Source organism: Hyperolius riggenbachi, chromosome 10 (assembly GCF_040937935.1).
Source record: "Hyperolius riggenbachi isolate aHypRig1 chromosome 10, aHypRig1.pri, whole genome shotgun sequence".
Classification (NCBI taxonomy): domain Eukaryota; kingdom Metazoa; phylum Chordata; class Amphibia; order Anura; family Hyperoliidae; genus Hyperolius; species Hyperolius riggenbachi.
In genome coordinates, this window is record NC_090655.1 from 288,026,329 (window position 1) to 288,046,065 (window position 19,737).

The window sequence follows — 19,737 nt, forward strand, 5'->3', positions numbered from 1 at the left end:
TTCAGATGATTAGGTTAATAGCTCGTTTAGAGAACCTTTCCATGATATGCTAATTTTTTGTGATAGGAATTTTGGGTTTTCATGAGCTGTATGCCAAAATCATCAATATTAAAACAATAAAAGGCTTGAACTACTTCAGTTGTGTGTAATGAATCTAAAATATATGAAAGTCTAATGTTTATCAGTACATTACAGAAAAGAGTGAACTTTATCACAATATGCTAATTTTTTGAGAAGGCCCTGTATATATATATATTAATTATAGGAGACGGGCAGAGAGGGGACCTTAATAATAGCAGTAGTAGTTGTCACTGACTGTCGTCGTCGCACAATATATGGTAGTGGAGCGTACAACCAGCCAACGCCACAACCTAGAAAATGCCTGACGTACACTAGGGACCAACGCTTACAAACGCCTGGAATAGCAAGCAACTGCTGGAGGAGTCGGAGGAGTTTTATATAGACAGTCAAAGAGCAGCAACAATCTAATGCACTGACCAGCATGAGAGTCCTCAGGAAACAGTGTAAAATGCTGCCATGTAAAAAAAAACACAAACATTACAAAAGAACATTTATGGCCAAAACACTTCCCACACTCAGTACACACATCGGGCTTCTCATCAGTGTGACATCTCATGTCTCATAAGGCTTTGTTTCTTTCCAAAACATTTCCCACACTCAGCACATGAATAGGGCTTCTCACCAGTATGAGATCTCTCATGTGTGACAAGATATGATTTACGCCCAAAACATTTCCCACACTCAGCACATGAATAGGGCTTCTCACCAGTGTGACATCTCTCATGGCTGACAAGGCTTCCTTTCTGTCCAAAACATATCCCACACTCAGCACATGAATAGGGCTTCTCACCAGTGTGAGTTCTCTCATGTGTGACAAGGTGTCCTTTCTCTCCAAAACATTTCCCACACTCAGCACATGAATAGGGCTTCTCACCAGTGTGACATCTTTCATGTCTGACAAGGCTTCCTTTCTCTCCAAAACATATCCCACACTCAGCACATGAATAGGGCTTCTCACCAGTGTGAGTTCTCTCATGTGTGACAAGGTGTCCATTCTGTCCAAAACATTTCCCACACTCAGCACATGAATAGGGCTTCTCACCAGTGTGAGCTCTCTCATGTACGACAAGGTCTGATTTCTGTCCAAAACATTTCCCACACTCAGCACATGAATAGGGTTTCACACCAGTGTGAGATCTCTCATGTACAACAAGGTCTGATTTCTGTCCAAAACATTTCCCACACTCAGCACATGAATAGGGCTTCACACCAGTGTGAGATCTCTCATGTCTGACAAGGTCTGATTTCTGTCCAAAACATTTCCCACACTCAGCACATGAATAGAGCGTCTCACCAGTGTGAGATCTCTCATGTATGACAAGGTGTGATTTCTGTCCAAAACATTTCCCACACTCAGCACATGAAAATGGCTTTTCACCAGTGTGAGATCTCTCATGTCTGACAAGGTTTCCTTTATGTCCAAAATATTTCCCACACTCAGCACATGAAAAAGGCTTCTCATCAGTGTGAGATTTCTCGTGAATGACAAGATATGATTTCCGCGTAAAACATTTCCCACACGCAGCACATGGATAGGGCTTCTCACCAGTGTGAGTTCTCTCATGTCTGACAAGTTTTGATTTCTGTCCAAAACATTTCCCACACTCAGCACATGAATAGGGCTTCTCTCCAGTGTGAGATCTCTCATGTGTGACAAGGTGTGATTTCTGTCCAAAATATTTCCCACACGTGGAACAGGAATAAGATCCTCCAGCAGGGGGAGATCTGTGCTCGGTATGAGGCCCCTCGGGGTTAGACAGGTGAGGGGGGTCTGGGGGCATATTTGGGGTCACTAGGATATCTGCAGGAGACTCTTGTCCAGTGACATCATCATCCGTTGTACAGTCTGTGGATACAGAGAGACGAGTCTCTGAGAGGTTTCTGATGCCGGGACTCCGCGCTGCAAATAGAGAAACATCATCACTTCCTGTTAGAGAATTCTGAGGGAAGGAGCAATTATCATTAGGGAGGGTCAGTGAGCTGCTGATAATTCCAAGTTGATGCAAAGATGATGCAGATTGGAAATGGGCCAGATGCAGCATCTGCATAACTCTGCATATAATTATAATATAATTTGCACCATCTCAGAGTTATGGGCATGTCACTGACCATCACTAGTTATCAGCCTGATAGAGAACTGCAGAAGGTTGTGCTCATTACAGGCTGCAAATAACACGAGAATAACTTTGCGTGCAAATTTTCTGCATACAATTTGCATTATACTTGCATACAAGTACAGAGTTACCTACATCTCTTTGACCTTCCTACACATAAAGCATTGGCCATACATGGAAAGCAAGGAATTGTAGAGCTTGATCTTGATCAGAATGCACTAGTTCTTTCAGCACCGGGGACAGTGTATTCACCATTATTTTTGTGAAGACCTTTAGATCTATATTTAATAGAGAAATAGGTCTGTAGCTCGTGCAGGAAGCAGAATCCTTCCCTTCCTTCATAATCACTGAGATATGGGAGGCTAGCGATTCATGTCCAAATTTACCCCAAATCCACCCTCTATACATAAGGTAGTCAATGCCCTTAACCAAAAGGGTTCTAATATATCTCTGTATTTTCTATTATAGTCTAAAGAGAAGCCATCGGGTCCAGGAGCTTTCCCCCTTGACATTTGCCCCACAGCCTCAAATAATTCCTCCGCTGTAATTAATACTTCCATTCTACTAACCTCTAAAGGGTCAAGTCTCCTCATGCCTGAGGCTTCCTCCATTCCCTCCTCCTCCCCCGCTTCCCATCCCCCACCTCTTGGGACATCTTCTTCTATTTTGCATAGTTTGCTAGAGTAGGAACCGAACATCCTAGTCAGTGACTCATTTCCATGATGTTTCTGACCATGTGGGTTGCAGAGAAAAGGGACATAGTTAGATGTCTGTTGCTGTTTCAGGGTTCTGGCCAACAGCCCCCCCCCCCCCCTCCTTATTGCCAAATTCATAAAAGCTCCTCTTACATCTGGTGGCAGCGTATTTTGCCTTTGTAAAAAAGGATATTATTAAGTTTTTCCCTTTTCCTCGTAAGCTCTCCCAACATCTCCTTACTCAGTGTATTTTTATGTAAGAGTTCCAATTTCTCAATTTCTGTTACACAGGTCATTACCTCTCTTTCTCGCTCCTTCTCCAGCCAACTACCTTCTCTGATCAAAGTCCCTCTTATCACCGCTTTGTGAGCTTCCCAGACCAATAAGGGGGAGTATCCTCCTTATCATTCTCTTTAGAGTATACCTTCAATTCACTTGCTATCCTCCCAGCTATCTCTTCAGTTCTCAGGAGTGAGTGGTTCAGACTCCAACTCCATGGTCCATTCCTTATTATTTTCCGTCCTATATGTAACTTGATAGATGAATGATCCGAGATCAGGGCAGTTTCTATCTTAGTTTCATCTTCTTCCGAAAGTAAATTATGAGAAATCAAAAAATAATCTATGCGAGAGGAGGAGTTACGAGGGAAGGAATAGAACGTATAATCTCTCATTGAGGGGTGTTGGATACGCCAAATATCTATTAGTTGTCGTTTTATGAGAGCACGTTTAACCCTTTGTATGGCTCCCTTTGTGAGAGCGGATCTCCCTGTAGAGGAATCCATAGAGGGATCCAATACTAAATTTACATCACCCGCTATCACTATTGATCCCTCAGAGAAGTCAACCAACCTATTCAAAATCTGCTCCAGAAACCCCGCCTGACCCGAGTTAGAGGCATAGACTACCCCCAGCGTCATCCTACGAGAATTAATAAGTCCCTTTACCAACAAATATCTTCCTTGTGTGTTTCCACTTACCTCCGCCTCTTCAAGCCTAACATTACTGGCCAGTACTATCGCTACCCCCCCTACTCCTTTTGTGTCTCCACTTACCTCCGCCTCTTCAAGCCTAACATTACTGGCCAGTACTATCGCTACCCCCCTACTCCTTGTGTGTCTCCACTTACCTCCGCCTCTCCAAGCCTAACATTACTGGCCAGTACTATCGCTACCCCCCTACTCCTTGTGTGTCTCCACTTACCTCCGCCTCTTCAAGCCTAACATTACTGGCCAGTACTATCGCTACCCCCCTACTCCTTGTGCGTCTCCACGTACCTCCACCTCTTCAAGCCTAACATTACTGGCCAGTACTATCGCTACCCCCCTACTCCTTGTGTGTCTCCACTTACCTCCACCTCTTCAAGCCTAACATTACTGGCCAGTACTATCACTACCCCCCTACTCCTTGTGTGTCTCCACTTACCTCCACCTCTTCAAGCCTAACATTACTGGCCAGTACTATCGCTACCCCCCTACTCCTTGTGTGTCTCCATGTACCTCCGCCTCTTCAAGCCTAACATTACTGGCCAGTACTATCGCTACCCCCCTACTCCTTGTGTGTCTCCACTTACCTCCGCCTCTTCAAGCCTAACATTACTGGCCAGTACTATCGCTACCCCCCTACTCCTTGTGTGTCTCCACGTACCTCCGCCTCTTCAAGCCTAACATTACTGGCCAGTACTATCGCTACCCCCCTACTCCTTGTGTGACTCCACTTACCTCCGCCTCTTCAAGCCTAACATTACTGGCCAGTACTATCGCTACCCCCCTACTCCTTGTGTGACTCCACTTACCTCCACCTCTTCAAGCCTAACATTACTGGCCAGTACTATCGCTACCCCCCTACTGCTTGTGTGTCTCCACTTACCTCCGCCTCTTCAAGCCTAACATTACTGGCCAGTACTATCGCTACCCCCCTACTCCTTGTGTGACTCCACTTACCTCCACCTCTTCAAGCCTAACATTACTGGCCAGTACTATCGCTACCCCCCTACCCCTTGTGTGTCTCCACTTACCTCCGCCTCTTCAAGCCTAACATTACTGGCCAGTACTATAGCTACCCCCCTACTCCTTGTGCGTCTCCACGTACCTCCGCCTCTTCAAGCCTAACATTACTGGCCAGTACTATCGCTACCCCCCTACTCCTTGTGTGTCTCCACTTACTTCCGCCTCTTCAAGCCTAACATTACTGGCCAGTACTATCGCTACCCCCCTACTCCTTGTGTGTCTCCACTTACCTCCACCTCTTCAAGCCTAACATTACTGGCCAGTACTATCGCTACCCCCCTACTCCTTGTGTGTCTCCACTTACCTCCGCCTCTCAAAGCCTAACATTACTGGCCAGTACTATCGCTACCCCTCTACTCCTTGTGTGTCTCCACTTACCTTCGCCTCTTCAAGCCTAACATTACTGGCCAGTACTATCGCTACCCCCCTAACTCCTTGTGTATCTCCACTTACCTCCGCCTCTCCAAGCCTAATATTACTGGCCAGTACTATCACTACCCCCCTACTCCTTGTGTGTCTCCACGAACCTCCGCCTCTTCAAGCCTAACATTACTGGCCAGTACTATCGCTATCCCCCTACTCCTTGTGTGTCTCCACTTACCTCCACCTCTTCAAGCCTAACATTACTGGCCAGTACTATCGCTACCCCCCTACTCCTTGTGTGTCTCCACTTACCTCCGCCTCTTCAAGCCTAACATTACTGGCCAGTACTATCGCTACCCCCCTACTCCTTGTGTGTCTCCACTTACCTCCGCCTCTTCAAGCCTAACATTACTGGCCAGTACTATCGCTACCCCCCGACTCCTTGTGTGTCTTCACTTACCTCCGCCTCTTCAAGCCTAACATTACTGGCCAGTACTATCGCTACCCCCCGACTCCTTGTGTGTCTCCACTTACCTCCGCCTCTTCAAGCCTAACATTACTGGCCAGTACTATCGCTACCCCCCTACTCCTTGTGTGTCTCCACTTACCTCCGCCTCTTCAAGCCTAACATTACTGGCCAGTACTATCGCTACCCCCCTACTCCTTGTGTGTCTCCACTTACCTCCGCCTCTCCAAGCCTAACATTACTGGCCAGTACTATCGCTACCCCCCTACTCCTTGTGCGTCTCCACTTACCTCCGCCTCTTCAAGCCTAACATTACTGGCCAGTACTATCGCTACCCCCCTACTCCTTGTGTGTCTCCACGTACCTCCGCCTCTTCAAGCCTAACATTACTGGCCAGTACTATCGCTACCCCCCTACTCCTTGTGCGTCTCCACTTACCTCCGCCTCTTCAAGCCTAACATTACTGGCCAGTACTATCGCTACCCCCCTACTCCTTGTGTGTCTCCATGTACCTCTGCCTCTTCAAGCCTAACATTACTGGCCAGTACTATCACTACCCCCCTACTCCTTGTGTGTCTCCACGTACCTCCGCCTCTTCAAGCCTAACATTACTGGCCAGTACTATCGCTACCCCCTTACTCCTTGTGTGTCTCCACTTACCTCCGCCTCTTCAAGCCTAACATTACTGGCCAGTACTATCACTGCCCCCCTACTCCTTGTGTGTCTCCACTTACCTCCGCCTCTTCAAGCCTAACATTACTGGCCAGTACTATCACTACCCCCCTACTCCTTGTGTGTCTCCACTTACCTCCGCCTCTCCAAGCCTAACATTACTGGCCAGTACTATCACTACCCCCCTACTCCTTGTGTGTCTCCACTTACCTCCGCCTCTTCAAGCCTAACATTACTAGCCAGTACTATCACTACCCCCCTACTCCTTGTGTGTCTCCACTTACCTCCACCTCTTCAAGCCTAACATTACTGGCCAGTACTATCACTACCCCCCTACTCCTTGTGTGTCTCCACTTACCTCCGCCTCTTCAAGCCTCACATTACTGGCCAGTACTATCACTACCCCCCTACTCCTTGTGTGTCTCCACTTACCTCCGCCTCTTCAAGCCTAACATTACTGGCCAGTACTATCACTACCCCCCTACTCCTTGTGTGTCTCCACTTACCTCCGCCTCTTCAAGCCTCACATTACTGGCCAGTACTATCACTACCCCCCCTACTCCTTGTGTGTCTCCACTTACCTCCGCCTCTTCAAGCCTCACATTACTGGCCAGTACTATCACTACCCCCCTACTCCTTGTGTGTCTCCACTTACCTCCGCCTCTCCAAGCCTAACATTACTGGCCAGTACTATCACTACCCCCCTACTCCTTCTGTGTCTCCACTTACCTCCGCCTCTTCAAGCCTAACATTACTGGCCAGTACTATCGCTACCCCCCTACTCCTTGTGTGTCTCCACTTACCTCCGCCTCTTCAAGCCTAACATTACTGGCCAGAACTATCGCTACCCCCCTACTCCTTGTGTGTCTCCACTTACCTCCGCCTCTTCAAGTCTAACATTACTGGCCAGTACTATCGCTACCCCCCTACTCCTTGTGTGTCTCCACTTATCTCCGCCTCTTCAAGCCTAACATTACTGGCCAGTACTATCGCTACCCCCTACTCCTTGTGTGTCTCCACTTACCTCCGCCTCTTCAAGCCTCACATTACTGGCCAGTACTATCACTACCCCCCTACTCCTTGTGTGTCTCCACTTACCCCTGCCTCTTCAAGCCTAACATTACTGGCCAGTACTATCGCTACCCCCCTACTCCTTGTGTATCTCCACTTACCTCTGCCTCTTCAAGCCTAACATTACTGGCCAGTACTATCGCTACCCCCCTACTCCTTGTGTGTCTCCACTTACCTCCGCCTCTTCAAGCCTAACATTACTGGCCAGTACTATCGCTACCCCCCTACTCCTTGTGTATCTCCACTTACCTCTGCCTCTTCAAGCCTAACATTACTGGCCAGTACTATCGCTACCCCCCTACTCCTTGTGTGTCTCCACTTACCTCCGCCTCTTCAAGCCTAACATTACTGGCCAGTACTATCGCTACCCCCCTACTCCTTGTGTGTCTCCGCTTACCTCCGCCTCTTCAAGCCTAACATTACTGGCCAGTACTATCGCTACCCCCCGACTCCTTGTGTGTCTCCACTTACCTCCGCCTCTTCAAGCCTAACATTACTGGCCAGTACTATCGCTACCCCCCTACTCCTTGTGTGTCTCCACGTACCTCCGCCTCTCCAAGCCTAACATTACTGGCCAGTACTATCGCTACCCCCCTACTCCTTGTGTGTCTCCACGTACCTCCGCCTCTCCAAGCCTAACATTACTGGCCAGTACTATCACTACCCCCCTACTCCTTGTGTGTCTCCACGTACCTCCGCCTCTTCAAGCCTAACATTACTGGCCAGTACTATCGCTGCCCCCCTACTCCTTGTGTGTCTCCACTTACCTCCGCCTCTTCAAGCCTAACATTACTGGCCAGTACTATCATTACCCCCCTACTCCTTGTGTGTCTCCACGTACCTCCGCCTCTCCAAGCCTAACATTACTGGCCAGTACTATCACTACCCCCCTACTCCTTGTGTGTCTCCACGTACCTCCGCCTCTTCAAGCCTAACATTACTGGCCAGTAGTATCGCTGCCCCCCTACTCCTTCTGTGTCTCCACTTACCTCCGCCTCTTCAAGCCTAACATTACTGGCCAGTACTATCGCTACCCCCCTACTCCTTGTGTGTCTCCACGTACCTCCGCCTCTTCAAGCCTAACACTACTGGCCAGTACTATCGCTACCCCCCTACTCCTTGTGTGTCTCCACTTACCTCCGCCTCTCCAAGCCTAACATTACTGGCCAGTACTATCGCTACCCCCCTACTCCTTGTGTGTCTCCACGTACCTCCGCCTCTTCAAGCCTAACATTACTGGCCAGTACTATCGCTACCCCCCTACTCCTTGTGTGTCTCCACTTACCTCCACCTCTTCAAGCCTAACATTACTGGCCAGTACTATCGCTACCCCCCTACTCCTTGTGTGTCTCCACTTACCTCCGCCTCTCCAAGCCTAACATTACTGGCCAGTACTATCGCTACCCCCTACTCCTTGTGTGTCTCCACGTACCTCCGCCTCTTCAAGCCGAACATTACTGGCCAGTACTATCACTACCCCCCTACTCCTTGTGTGTCTCCACTTACCTCCGCCGCTCCAAGCCTAACATTACTGGCCAGAACTATCGCTACCCCCCTACTCCTTGTGTGTCTCCACTTACCTCTGCCTCTTCAAGCCTAACATTACTGGCCAGTACTATCGCTACCCCCCTACTCCTTGTGTGTCTCCACTTACCTCCGCCTCTTCAAGCCTAACATTACTGGCCAGTACTATTGCTACCCCCCTACTCCTTGTGTGTCTCCACTTACCTCCGCCTCTTCAAGCCTAACATTACTGGCCAGTACTATCGCTACCCCCCTACTCCTTGTGTGTCTCCACTTACCTCCGCCTCTTCAAGCCTAACATTACTGGCCAGTACTATCGCTACCCCCCTACTCCTTGTGTGTCTCCACTTACCTCCGCCTCTTCAAGCCTAACATTACTGGCCAGTACTATCGCTACCCCCCTACTCCTTGTGTGTCTCCACTTACCTCTGCCTCTTCAAGCCTAACATTACTGGCCAGTACTATCGCTACCCCCCTACTCCTTGTGTGTCTCCACTTACCTCCGCCTCTTCAAGCCTAACATTACTGGCCAGTACTATCGCTAACCCCCTACTCCTTGCGTGTCTCCACGTACCTCCGCCTCCAAGCCTAACATTACTGGCCAGTACTATCGCTACCCCCCTACTCCTTGCGTGTCTCCACGTACCTCCGCCTCTTCAAGCCTAACATTACTGGCCAGTACTATCGCTACCCCCCTACTCCTTGCGTGTCTCCACGTACCTCCGCCTCTTCAAGCCTAATATTACTGGCCAGTACTATCGCTACCCCCCTACTCCCTGCGTCTGGGGTATTGCTATAAAAGGCAGAAGGGAATTTCCTGATGGTAATCTTTGGCTGCTGGTCCCTCTGAAATGAGTCTCCTGGAGGAATGCTTTCTGGATCTTATCTCTATATAAACACCGTAATAGTGTAGATCTTTTTCTGGGAAATTAAGGGAAAATAAATGAACCTGGGCCATTCTTATCTATACTTACTTTACATTTTGATGCCATCTACTTATCCTTTCTAATTTTACGGGCATGAGAGAATCGTCCAAGAAAAATAAAATAAGAGAAAAGAATTAGAATAAGAAACATGAAAAGGCAGAATGACCCATCCTATATGTTGTAGTGGATGTCGGCCACTTACCCCTATACTGGGATATTGGAGCATGCTTCTCCTGTGCAGAGGTTCTATACCTCTCCATCTGAGGGCTTTCTGCCCCACTGGAGGTTGAGGTTGAGTCATCATAATGGAGTCTGCTCCGCACCCCCTCACGGGACTGGTCCTCTCTATCCTTCCTCTCCATGTTTCCTCTCTCTCCACTGCCTCCCCCCACAGATTATCCCTCCTTGAAGAAAGAAAGACAATCCTTTCTAGAATTCTCTCCTTTACTTTTTCCTGGGCCTCTAAATTACCTTCATCAGGTCCAGGGAAATGGGCCAGGCGTTTCCTCTTACAATAACACAGCATGCAGAGATATAATACCGTTTTATTCACATCAAAGCCTTTAAGGCAAATTATTTCTTTCCTCAGTTGCTATCCCCCTATACTCACACCCTTATCTTACTTACCAGCAATTCCCACCCCTCCCTCCTGATCTCGGGGCTGTGATCTGCCCTCCTTGTAATCCCTCACTTACCCTCCTATTCCCCTGCATTCACAAACTTACTATTTACATGCTAATCTCCCCAGGGGGCAATGAAGCGCCCCACACCTACCCGCCTCCCCCCATGTCCCCCTCGTGGGTCTCTTTTCCTTTGGTTTGTAGGTCGAGGGAGGAACTAAGTGCACCCCCGAGTCATGACTAGACTCCCTCCCTCCTCTACCCCCCTCACCCCCGAGTGTACATCTATTCTGAAAATCACCGGGCACTTCCTATCTCACATTTTTGCGTCTTTCTCCACGTGAAAACCATCGACAGATTTAACCCTTTACATTTCCCCTTTTTTCCCCCTCTTTACATCTCTTCCAATACTTCCAATCTCTGGTGAGTATAACAGATGAATATTTCAATCAGTGCTGTGCTATTCAAACCCTTAGAATTTTTTATTCCAACAACCTTTATTTTCCCCTCTTTGCCCGGGCACCGGGGTGGGGGGCGCCAATCGCCCGCCCCCGATGCCCGGCCAAACCACCCCTCTCCCCCCACTCTCCCCCTGAGGAGTCAGGCAGTGGGCGCAGGGTAGTAAAGCAAACCCGCCATACCTAGGTGATGGGAGGAGTCAGGCAGTGGGTGCAGGGCACTAAAGCAAGCCTGACATACTGAGGTGATGGGAAGAGTCAGGCAGTGGGTGCAGGGTAGTAAAGCAAGCCTGTCATACTGAGGTGATGAGAGGAGTCAGACAGTGGGTGCAGGGCACTAAAGCAAGCCTGTCATACTGAGGTGATGGGAGGAGACAGGCAGTGGGTGCAGGGTAGTAAAGTGAGCCTGTGAGCCATTTCACACTGGTGGCAGCATTGCTTTATACCCATGCTTGTGGGTGTTTAAACCCAGAGCTGCATACTCACATAGAGATGATGTCACTATACTCCGCCTCTGGGTCTAAGGCTGTGCGCCTCATCGCACATCCTGACGAAGCTCACAAGGGGGGCGGGCAGAACGTGTCGATGGGCGGGTTCAAATCCCACAGCCAGAGCGGCGGCAGCAGAAGCAGCGTTTGTAGGTGGTAAGAGCGTCTCCCCCCTGAATGAGCACGGCAGTGCAGGACGGGTAGCGCTGATACGCTGACCATCAGAAAAGCCAGCGATACCATTACACCATAAGTTGATGTGGGTGATCCTGGAGGAGGCGGAATCCGGAGGTATACCAGACGGAAGCCACAGGAGTTCCACAGGATTGGTGAGACTTATACATGCCGGCATATGCTGCTTTACGCTTGCAAGCTGAAGACCTCATTTTATTTTTATTTTTCACTGAACCTGCACTAGCTCACTCCACCTCTCTGAAGATTGGATGAATTGGTACTACCCGAAGGGGTGTATGAGTGCAGAATGTGTGGTGGTGCACCACCAGATTATGGGTGTCAGGTCCGAGCATTCCTAGATGAGCAGTTTCCTGGAAAGTGGATTGGTCGTCGTGGGCCAGAGGAATGGCCCCTAAGGTCTCCCGATCTGACCCCCTCAGTCTTTTATCTTTGGGGTAATCGGAAGGCAATTGTCTATGCTGTGAAGATACCTGAAACTACGGATACTGGAAGCCTGTGCAGGGATTTCTCCTGCGGTGTTGCTATCAGTGTGTGAAGAGTGGGAGAAGAGGGTACAGATACTGGAAGCCTGCGCTGGCATTTCTCCTGCAGTGTTGCTATCAGTGGGTGAAGAGTGGGAGAAGAGGGTACGGATACTGGAAGCCTGTGCTGGCATTTCTCCTGCCGTGTTGCTATCAGTGTGTGAGGAGTGGGAGAAGAGGGTACGGATACTGGAAGCCTGTGCAGGGATTTCTCCTGCGGTGTTGCTATCAGTGTGTGAAGAGTGGGAGAAGAGGGTACGGATACTGGAAGCCCGTGCTAGCATTTCTCCTGCGGTGTTGCTATCAGTGTGTGAGGAGTGGGAGAAGAGGGTACGGATACTGGAAGCCCGTGCTAGCATTTCTCCTGCGGTGTTGCTATCAGTGTGTGAGGAGTGGGAGAAGAGGGTACGGATACTGGAAGCCCGTGCTAGCATTTCTCCTGCGGTGTTGCTATCAGTGGGTGAAGAGTGGGAGAAGAGGGTACGGATACTGGAAGCCTGTGCTAGCATTTCTCCTGCGGTGTTGCTATCAGTGTGTGAGGAGTGGGAGAAGAGGGTACGGATACTGGAAGCCCGTGCTAGCATTTCTCCTGCGGTGTTGCTATCAGTGGGTGAAGAGTGGGAGAAGAGGGTACGGATACTGGAAGCCTGTGCTAGCATTTCTCCTGCGGTGTTGCTATCAGTGGGTGAAGAGTGAGAGAAGAGGGTATGGATACTGGAAGCCTGTGCTAGCATTTCTCCTGCGGTGTTGCTATCAGTGTGTGAGGAGTGGGAGGAGAGGGTATGGATACTGGAAGCCTGTGCTAGCATTTCTCCTGTGGTGTTGCTATCAGTGTGTGAAGAGTGAGAGAAGAGGGTACAGATACTGGAAGCCTGTGCTGGCATTTCTCCTGCGGTGTTGATATCAGTGTGTGAGGAGTGGGAGAAGAGGGTACGGATACTGGAAGCCTGTGCTGGCATTTCTCCTGCGGTGTTGCTATCAGTGTGTGAAGAGTGGGAGAAGAGGGTACGGATACTGGAAGCCTGTGCTAGCATTTCTCCCGCGGTGTTGCTATCAGTGTGTGAAGAGTGGGAGAAGAGGGTACGGATACTGGAAGCCTGTGCTAGCATTTCTCCTGCAGTGTTGCTATCAGTGGGTGAAGAGTGGGAGAAGAGGGTACAGATACTGGAAGCCTGTGCTGGCATTTCTCCTGCAGTGTTGCTATCAGTGGGTGAAGAGTGGGAAAAGAGGGTACGGATACTGGAAGCCTGTGCTAGCATTTCTCCTGCGGTGTTGCTATCAGTGTGTGAAGAGTGGGAGAAGAGGGTACGGATACTGGAAGCCTGTGCTGGCATTTCTCCTGCGGTGTTGCTATCAGTGTGTGAAGAGTGGGAGAAGAGGGTACGGATACTGGAAGCCTGTGCTAGCATTTCTCCTGCGGTGTTGCTATCAGTGTGTGAAGAGTGGGAGAAGAGGGTACAGATACTGGAAGCCTGTGCTAGCATTTCTCCTGCAGTGTTGCTATCAGTGTGTGAAGACTGGGAGAAGAGGGTACAGATGCTGGAAGCCTGTGCTGGCATTTCTCCTGCGGTGTTGCTATCAGTGTGTGAAGAGTGGGAGAAGAGGGTACGGATACTGGAAGCCTGTGCTGGCATTTCTCCTGCGGTGTTACTATCAGTGGGTGAAGAGTGGGAGAAGAGGGTACGGATACTGGAAGCCTGTGCTGGCATTTCTCCTGCGGTGTTGCTATCAGTGGGTGAAGAGTGAGAGAAGAGGGTACGGATACTGGAAGCCTGTGCTAGCATTTCTTCTGCGGTGTTACTATCAGTGTGTGAAGAGTGAGAGAAGAGGGTACGGATACTGGAAGCCTGTGCTAGCATTTCTCCTGCGGTGTTGCTATCAGTGTGTGAAGAGTGGGAGAAGAGGGTACGGATACTGGAAGCCTGTGCTGGCATTTCTCCTGCGGTGTTGCTATCAGTGTGTGAAGAGTGGGAGAAGAGGGTACAGATACTGGAAGTCTGTGCTGGCATTTCTCCTGCGGTGTTGCTATCAGTGTGTGAAGAGTGGGAGAAGAGGGTACGGATACTGGAAGCCTGTGCAGGCATTTCTCCTGCGGTGTTGCTATCAGTGTGTGAAGAGTGGGAGAAGAGGGTACGGATACTGGGAGCCTGTGCTAGCATTTCTCCTGCAGTGTTGCTATCAGTGTGTGAAGAGTGGGAGAAGAGGGTACGGATACTGGAAGCCTGTGCTAGCATTTCTCCCGCGGTGTTGCTATCAGTGTGTGAAGAGTGGGAGAAGAGGGTACGGATACTGGAAGCCTGTGCTAGCATTTCTCCTGCAGTGTTGCTATCAGTGGGTGAAGAGTGGGAGAAGAGGGTACAGATACTGGAAGCCTGTGCTGGCATTTCTCCTGCAGTGTTGCTATCAGTGGGTGAAGAGTGGGAAAAGAGGGTACGGATACTGGAAGCCTGTGCTAGCATTTCTCCTGCGGTGTTGCTATCAGTGTGTGAAGAGTGGGAGAAGAGGGTACGGATACTGGAAGCCTGTGCTGGCATTTCTCCTGCGGTGTTGCTATCAGTGTGTGAAGAGTGGGAGAAGAGGGTACGGATACTGGAAACCTGTGCTGGCATTTCTCCTGCAGTGTTGCTATCAGTGTGTGAAGAGTGGGAGAAGAGGGTACGGATACTGGAAGCCTGTGCCGGCATTTCTCCTGCGGTGTTGCTATCAGTGGGTGAGGAGTGTGAGAAGAGGGTACGGATACTGGAAGCCTGTGCTAGCATTTCTCCTGCGGTGTTGCTATCAGTGGGTGAGGAGTGGGAGAAGAGGGTACGGATACTGGAAGCCTGTGCTAGCATTTCTCCTGCGGTGTTGCTATCAGTGGGTGAGGAGTGGGAGAAGAGGGTACGGATACTGGAAGCCTGTGCTGGCATTTCTCCTGCGGTGCTGCTATCAGTGTGTGAAGAGTGGGAGAAGAGGGTACGGATAATGGAAGCCTGTGCTAGCATTTCTCCTGCAGTGTTGCTATCAGTGTGTGAAGAGTGGGAGAAGAGGGTACAGATACTGGAAGCCTGTGCTGGCATTTCTCCTGCGGTGTTGATATCAGTGTGTGAGGAGTGGGAGAAGAGGGTACGGATACTGGAAGCCTGTGCTGGCATTTCTCCTGCGGTGCTGCTATCAGTGTGTGAAGAGTGGGAGAAGAGGGTACGGATACTGGAAGCCTGTGCTGGCATTTCTCCTGCGGTGTTGCTATCAGTGGGTGAAGAGTGGGAGGAGAGGGTATGGATACTGGAAGCCTGTGCTAGCATTTCTCCTGCGGTGTTGCTATCAGTGTGTGAAGAGTGGGAGAAGAGGGTTGCATTGACAATCCAACACAATGGGCAGCACATTGAACACATTTTATAAGTGGTCAGAAACTTGTAAATAACTCATGAAAGAATAAAGTTACGGTAAAACCAAGCCCACCATTGTTTTTCTTGTGAAATTCCCAATAAGTTTGATGTGTCACATGACCCTCTTCCTATCGAAAAAACAAAAGTTGGATTCAAAATGGCCGCCATGGTCACCACCCATCTTGAAAAGGTTTCCCCTCACATATACTAATGTGCCACAAACAAGAAGTTATTATCACCAACCATTCCCATTTTATTATGGTGTATCCATATAAATGGCCCATCCTGTATATATTATATATGGTCACTCCCCCTGTACTGAGGTGTGGGTATTACTAATTATTAAGGTGGTGGTAGAGTCAGGCAGTATATTTAATTTTTGTATGTGCGCCTCAGCTGTGTCAGACACAGGAAGAGCTGAGACGCAGGCAATTCCCCATAGATCTAAGCAACCAGGGATCACACTAAGGTGGCTGAACAATGACATAAGGGCATCAGCGCTGGAACTAAATTAGCAGAAATGTAACACTATTAGGTAATCAGTGCTGCTGACACCAGCAAGCTGCCCCTGCTAAAGTGTCAGAGGAAAGGAGGGCAGCCCAGTGTGAGAGAATAAAGAGACCTTTCCCTTCCCCAGGGTGTCTGTACTGCTATTGTTAGTAAGCTGTCACCCAATACTGTCATGTATGGTAGTTATAGATGGCAAAAATCTAACATGAGCACATAGCATAACCCCTAATATGGCCAGTCTGTGAGCAGTGACATAACAGCAATACAGATACACATTTATTCTATATACACTGCTGATTACTCACCTGTTCTGCCCTCTGTAACATTGTCCTCCTCTTTACTTGTCCTCATCATGTCACCCTTCTCCATACACTGCTGATCACTCCTCACATAAGTCTCCTCTTCTTCCTCTTTACTTGTCCTCATCATGTCACCCTCCTCCATAGACTGCTGATCACTCCTCACATATGTCTCTTCTTCCTCCTCTTTACATGTCCTCATCATGTCACCCTCCTCCATAGACTGCTGATCACTCCTCACATACGTCTCTTCTTCTTCCTCTTTACATGTCCTCATCATGTCACCCTCCTCCATAGACTGCTGATCACTCCTCACATACGTCTCTTCTTCCTCTTTACATGTCCTCATCAGGTCACCCTCCTCCATAGACTGCTGATCACTCCTCACATATGTCTCCTCTTCTTCCTCTTTACATGTCCTCATCATGTCACCCTCCTCCATAGACTGCTGATCACTCCTCACATACGTCTCTTCTTCTTCCTCTTTCACCACATTATTTCCTTGTATAAGTTCTCCATCCTAAGTACACAAAGTGAGAGATAATGTACAATGTAAAACACAGATAACAGCATACTCAGGAGAAAAGAATGTGTCATGGTTTGGAGTCTCTGGGGACCCTCAGCCGCACCTACCTGATAATGCCGGGGGATGGTGGGATCTTCCTGTAGACACTGCAGGGAATAAAGAGGACCTGTACATCTCTCTGGTGGGTTTCTGTTACTGGATACATCTGTAGGAAACACACACACTGACTGAATACATTGTCTCTATGTGTTTATCAGATGATGGGGGGATCTAGGTGGACAATTCTGGGAATAAAGAGGACCTGTACATCTCTCTGGTGGGTCTCTGTTACTGGATACAACTGTAGGAAACACACACACTGACTGAATACATTGTCTCTATGTGATTATCAGATGATGGGGGATCTAGGTGGACAATCCTGGGAATAAAGAGGACCTGTACATCTCTCTGGTGGGTCTCTGTTACTGGATACAACTGTAGGAAACACACACACTGACTGAATACATTGTCTCTATGTGTTTATTAGATGCCATTTGTGAGTGGGGGGGGATGGGTCTGCACTCTTCTTTACAAAACATGAAAGTCTCCTCTTACCGGTTGATGTGAAGGGAGGCATATTCTCCATCATGGTGTCCTTGTAGAGGTCCTGGTGTCCTTCTATATACTGGCACCCCTCAATGGAGGAACAGAAAGCAACATCCTGACACCTTTCAGGAACCTGACACATACAATAATACAGTCACCACCCAGACACACCCCTTGATGTTACTGCATAATATCCCATAATTCCCAGCCCCGCTCACCTCTCCTATCAGCAGCTCCATCATCTTCCTGGTGACTTCCAGAATCTTCTCCTTATTGTGTCTCCCAGAGTGAGGTGGGGGCACAGTGATGGTCACGTGATCACCAGACTTCACTGGAGGAAAACTCTGTATAGAAAGACCAACAATAACGTCACATGATCTCCCAGAATCCTCCTCACCTCCCCAGTCAGCTGTGTAAGGGCCGGGAAAAGGTTACCCAGCACTAGAGGTGGAGAGTTCAAAGTGCCCCCCTCCGGTTGTGTAGTCCCCCCTCCCCCCAGTGTAGGTAGCAGGTGGAGCCCCAGTATTACAGGAAAACTCATTTATAAAAATATTTAAATCAAACCTCTGAGGGATGTTCATAAATGATTTCTCCTTTGTGGGTGGGGAGTGGCAGCATTAAAGTTACTTAGAAGAAGACAGCAGCGCTAAACCTGCACATTAATCAAAAAAATCGAATTTAGTGGACATGCTGTCAGGGCTGTGAGTCGGTACAAAAATCCACTGACTCCTCAGTTTAGGATTCCACCGACTCCGACTCCTCTAATTTGCATATTACAATCTTGTTGATTGAAAGTATGTAACATGAAATTTGTCTCTTAACTGCCAACGCTTAGGAATTTTACAAGACAACTGAAGTGAGAAGGATATGTAGACTGCCATATTTATTCCCTTTAGACTAAAACTAGTCCTTGGTAAGAGTACTTGTAAAAGGTACAGACCGGAACAAAGAACATCTATCAGGCCCTAGGCAATGTAACTGTGGGTACATGTAAGAGTGATGTGCAGGTACTCTGCAGGGGAATGAGGAGATTCTTCCTCTATTACACATTCTTCATGCACAATCTGAACAAGGTTTATGGGTGACAGACAACACCTCTGTGTTCAATGTGCACAACATTCTCAGTGGATTCCCTGCAGCTCTGTGGAGAGTGCATATGTAGAGTATAGTACTACTGTGTAACAAAGTAAACCTGAGACAGATGAAATTAAAGTTTTATACATACCTGGGGCTTCCTCCAGCCGCCTTCAGGCTAATCAGTTCCTCGCTGTCATCCTCCACCACCTGGATCTTCTGCTATCAGTCCAGGTACTTGAGCCAGTCTGGTGTAGTGCGCATGCACACACTCTGCCGTTGGGAGCATACTACACCTGCGCAGCACTATTGCGCAGGTGCAGAACGCTCCTGGCTGTGGAAGTGGCATGCGGCCGGACTGCGCTGACTGGCAGAATTACCAGGACTCATAGCAGAAGATCCAGGTGGTGGAGGTGGACAGCGAGGGACTGATTAGCCTGAAGGGGGCTGGAGGAAGCCCCAGGTATGTATAAAACTTTACTTTTCATCCGTCTCAGGTACCCTTTAATTTGTAGTCACCAAACCAAATTTTAACAACATATCAAATTATTTGATTTCATGAGCAAAGGGAGTGCATACATTTGCATAAATCAGCATCAATGCAGAATTATTTCCATCTTATTGACCATCTCTATTAGTGACACAGCTACACATCAGGCTTTATTCTTACAGCATAGATGTTATTTAGTATATATAAGAGATTCCTGTGTACACATCATATATACTGTACAGTCACAATCAGATGTGTATATCTGACTTTAAAAACGCAGGGACTGCTTTATTGAAGCAGCACAAGTAACTAATTTTGATTGGTTTATTTCATTTTTGTGGACTAAGCACAGCTATTACCGTATGTATAAATTATTTATGACTTTTATCTGAGAAATAGAACATTTGATCATATTTTCCATTTTAATTACAGTTTAAATTCATTAGGAGTCGGAGCATTTTTTCCCCGACTCCGACTCCAGGCACCCAAAATTGCCCCGACTCCACGACTCCGACTCCACAGCCCTGCATGCTGTGGGTTTTCAGCAGCACCGATATATAAGGCAGCATGGTGGCGTAGTGGTTAGCTGTCTCGCCTTGCATCACTGGGTCCCCAATCCCAGCCAAGGCACTATCTGCATGGAGTTTGTATGTTCTCCCCATGTCTGTGTGGGTTTCCTCCGT

General features: G+C 48.6%; 1 protein-coding gene across 1 annotated transcript; it reads right to left on the reverse strand.

The window, feature by feature from the left end:
* Positions 1–270: 270 nt before the first annotated feature.
* LOC137535562 (zinc finger protein 84-like) lies at positions 271–16,516 on the reverse strand. Its single transcript, XM_068257399.1, has 2 exons — positions 16,386–16,516; positions 271–1,981 (listed from the first exon to the last, which is right to left on the reverse strand). Exons 1-2 carry the CDS (start codon positions 16,507–16,509, stop codon positions 621–623), a joined length of 1,485 nt encoding a protein of 494 aa, XP_068113500.1. The 5' UTR covers positions 16,510–16,516; the 3' UTR covers positions 271–620.
* Positions 16,517–19,737: the final 3,221 nt, after the last annotated feature.

Coding starts and splice junctions, on each gene's coding strand:
- LOC137535562 (XM_068257399.1), bottom strand. CDS start 16,509: ATGATGAGGACAAGTAAAGAGGAAGAAGAGGAGACTTATGTGAGGAGT. Junction 1,982..16,385: donor TGTTACAGAGGGCAGAACAG/GTGAGTAATCAG, acceptor CTCTATTTGCAG/CGCGGAGTCCCGGCATCAGA.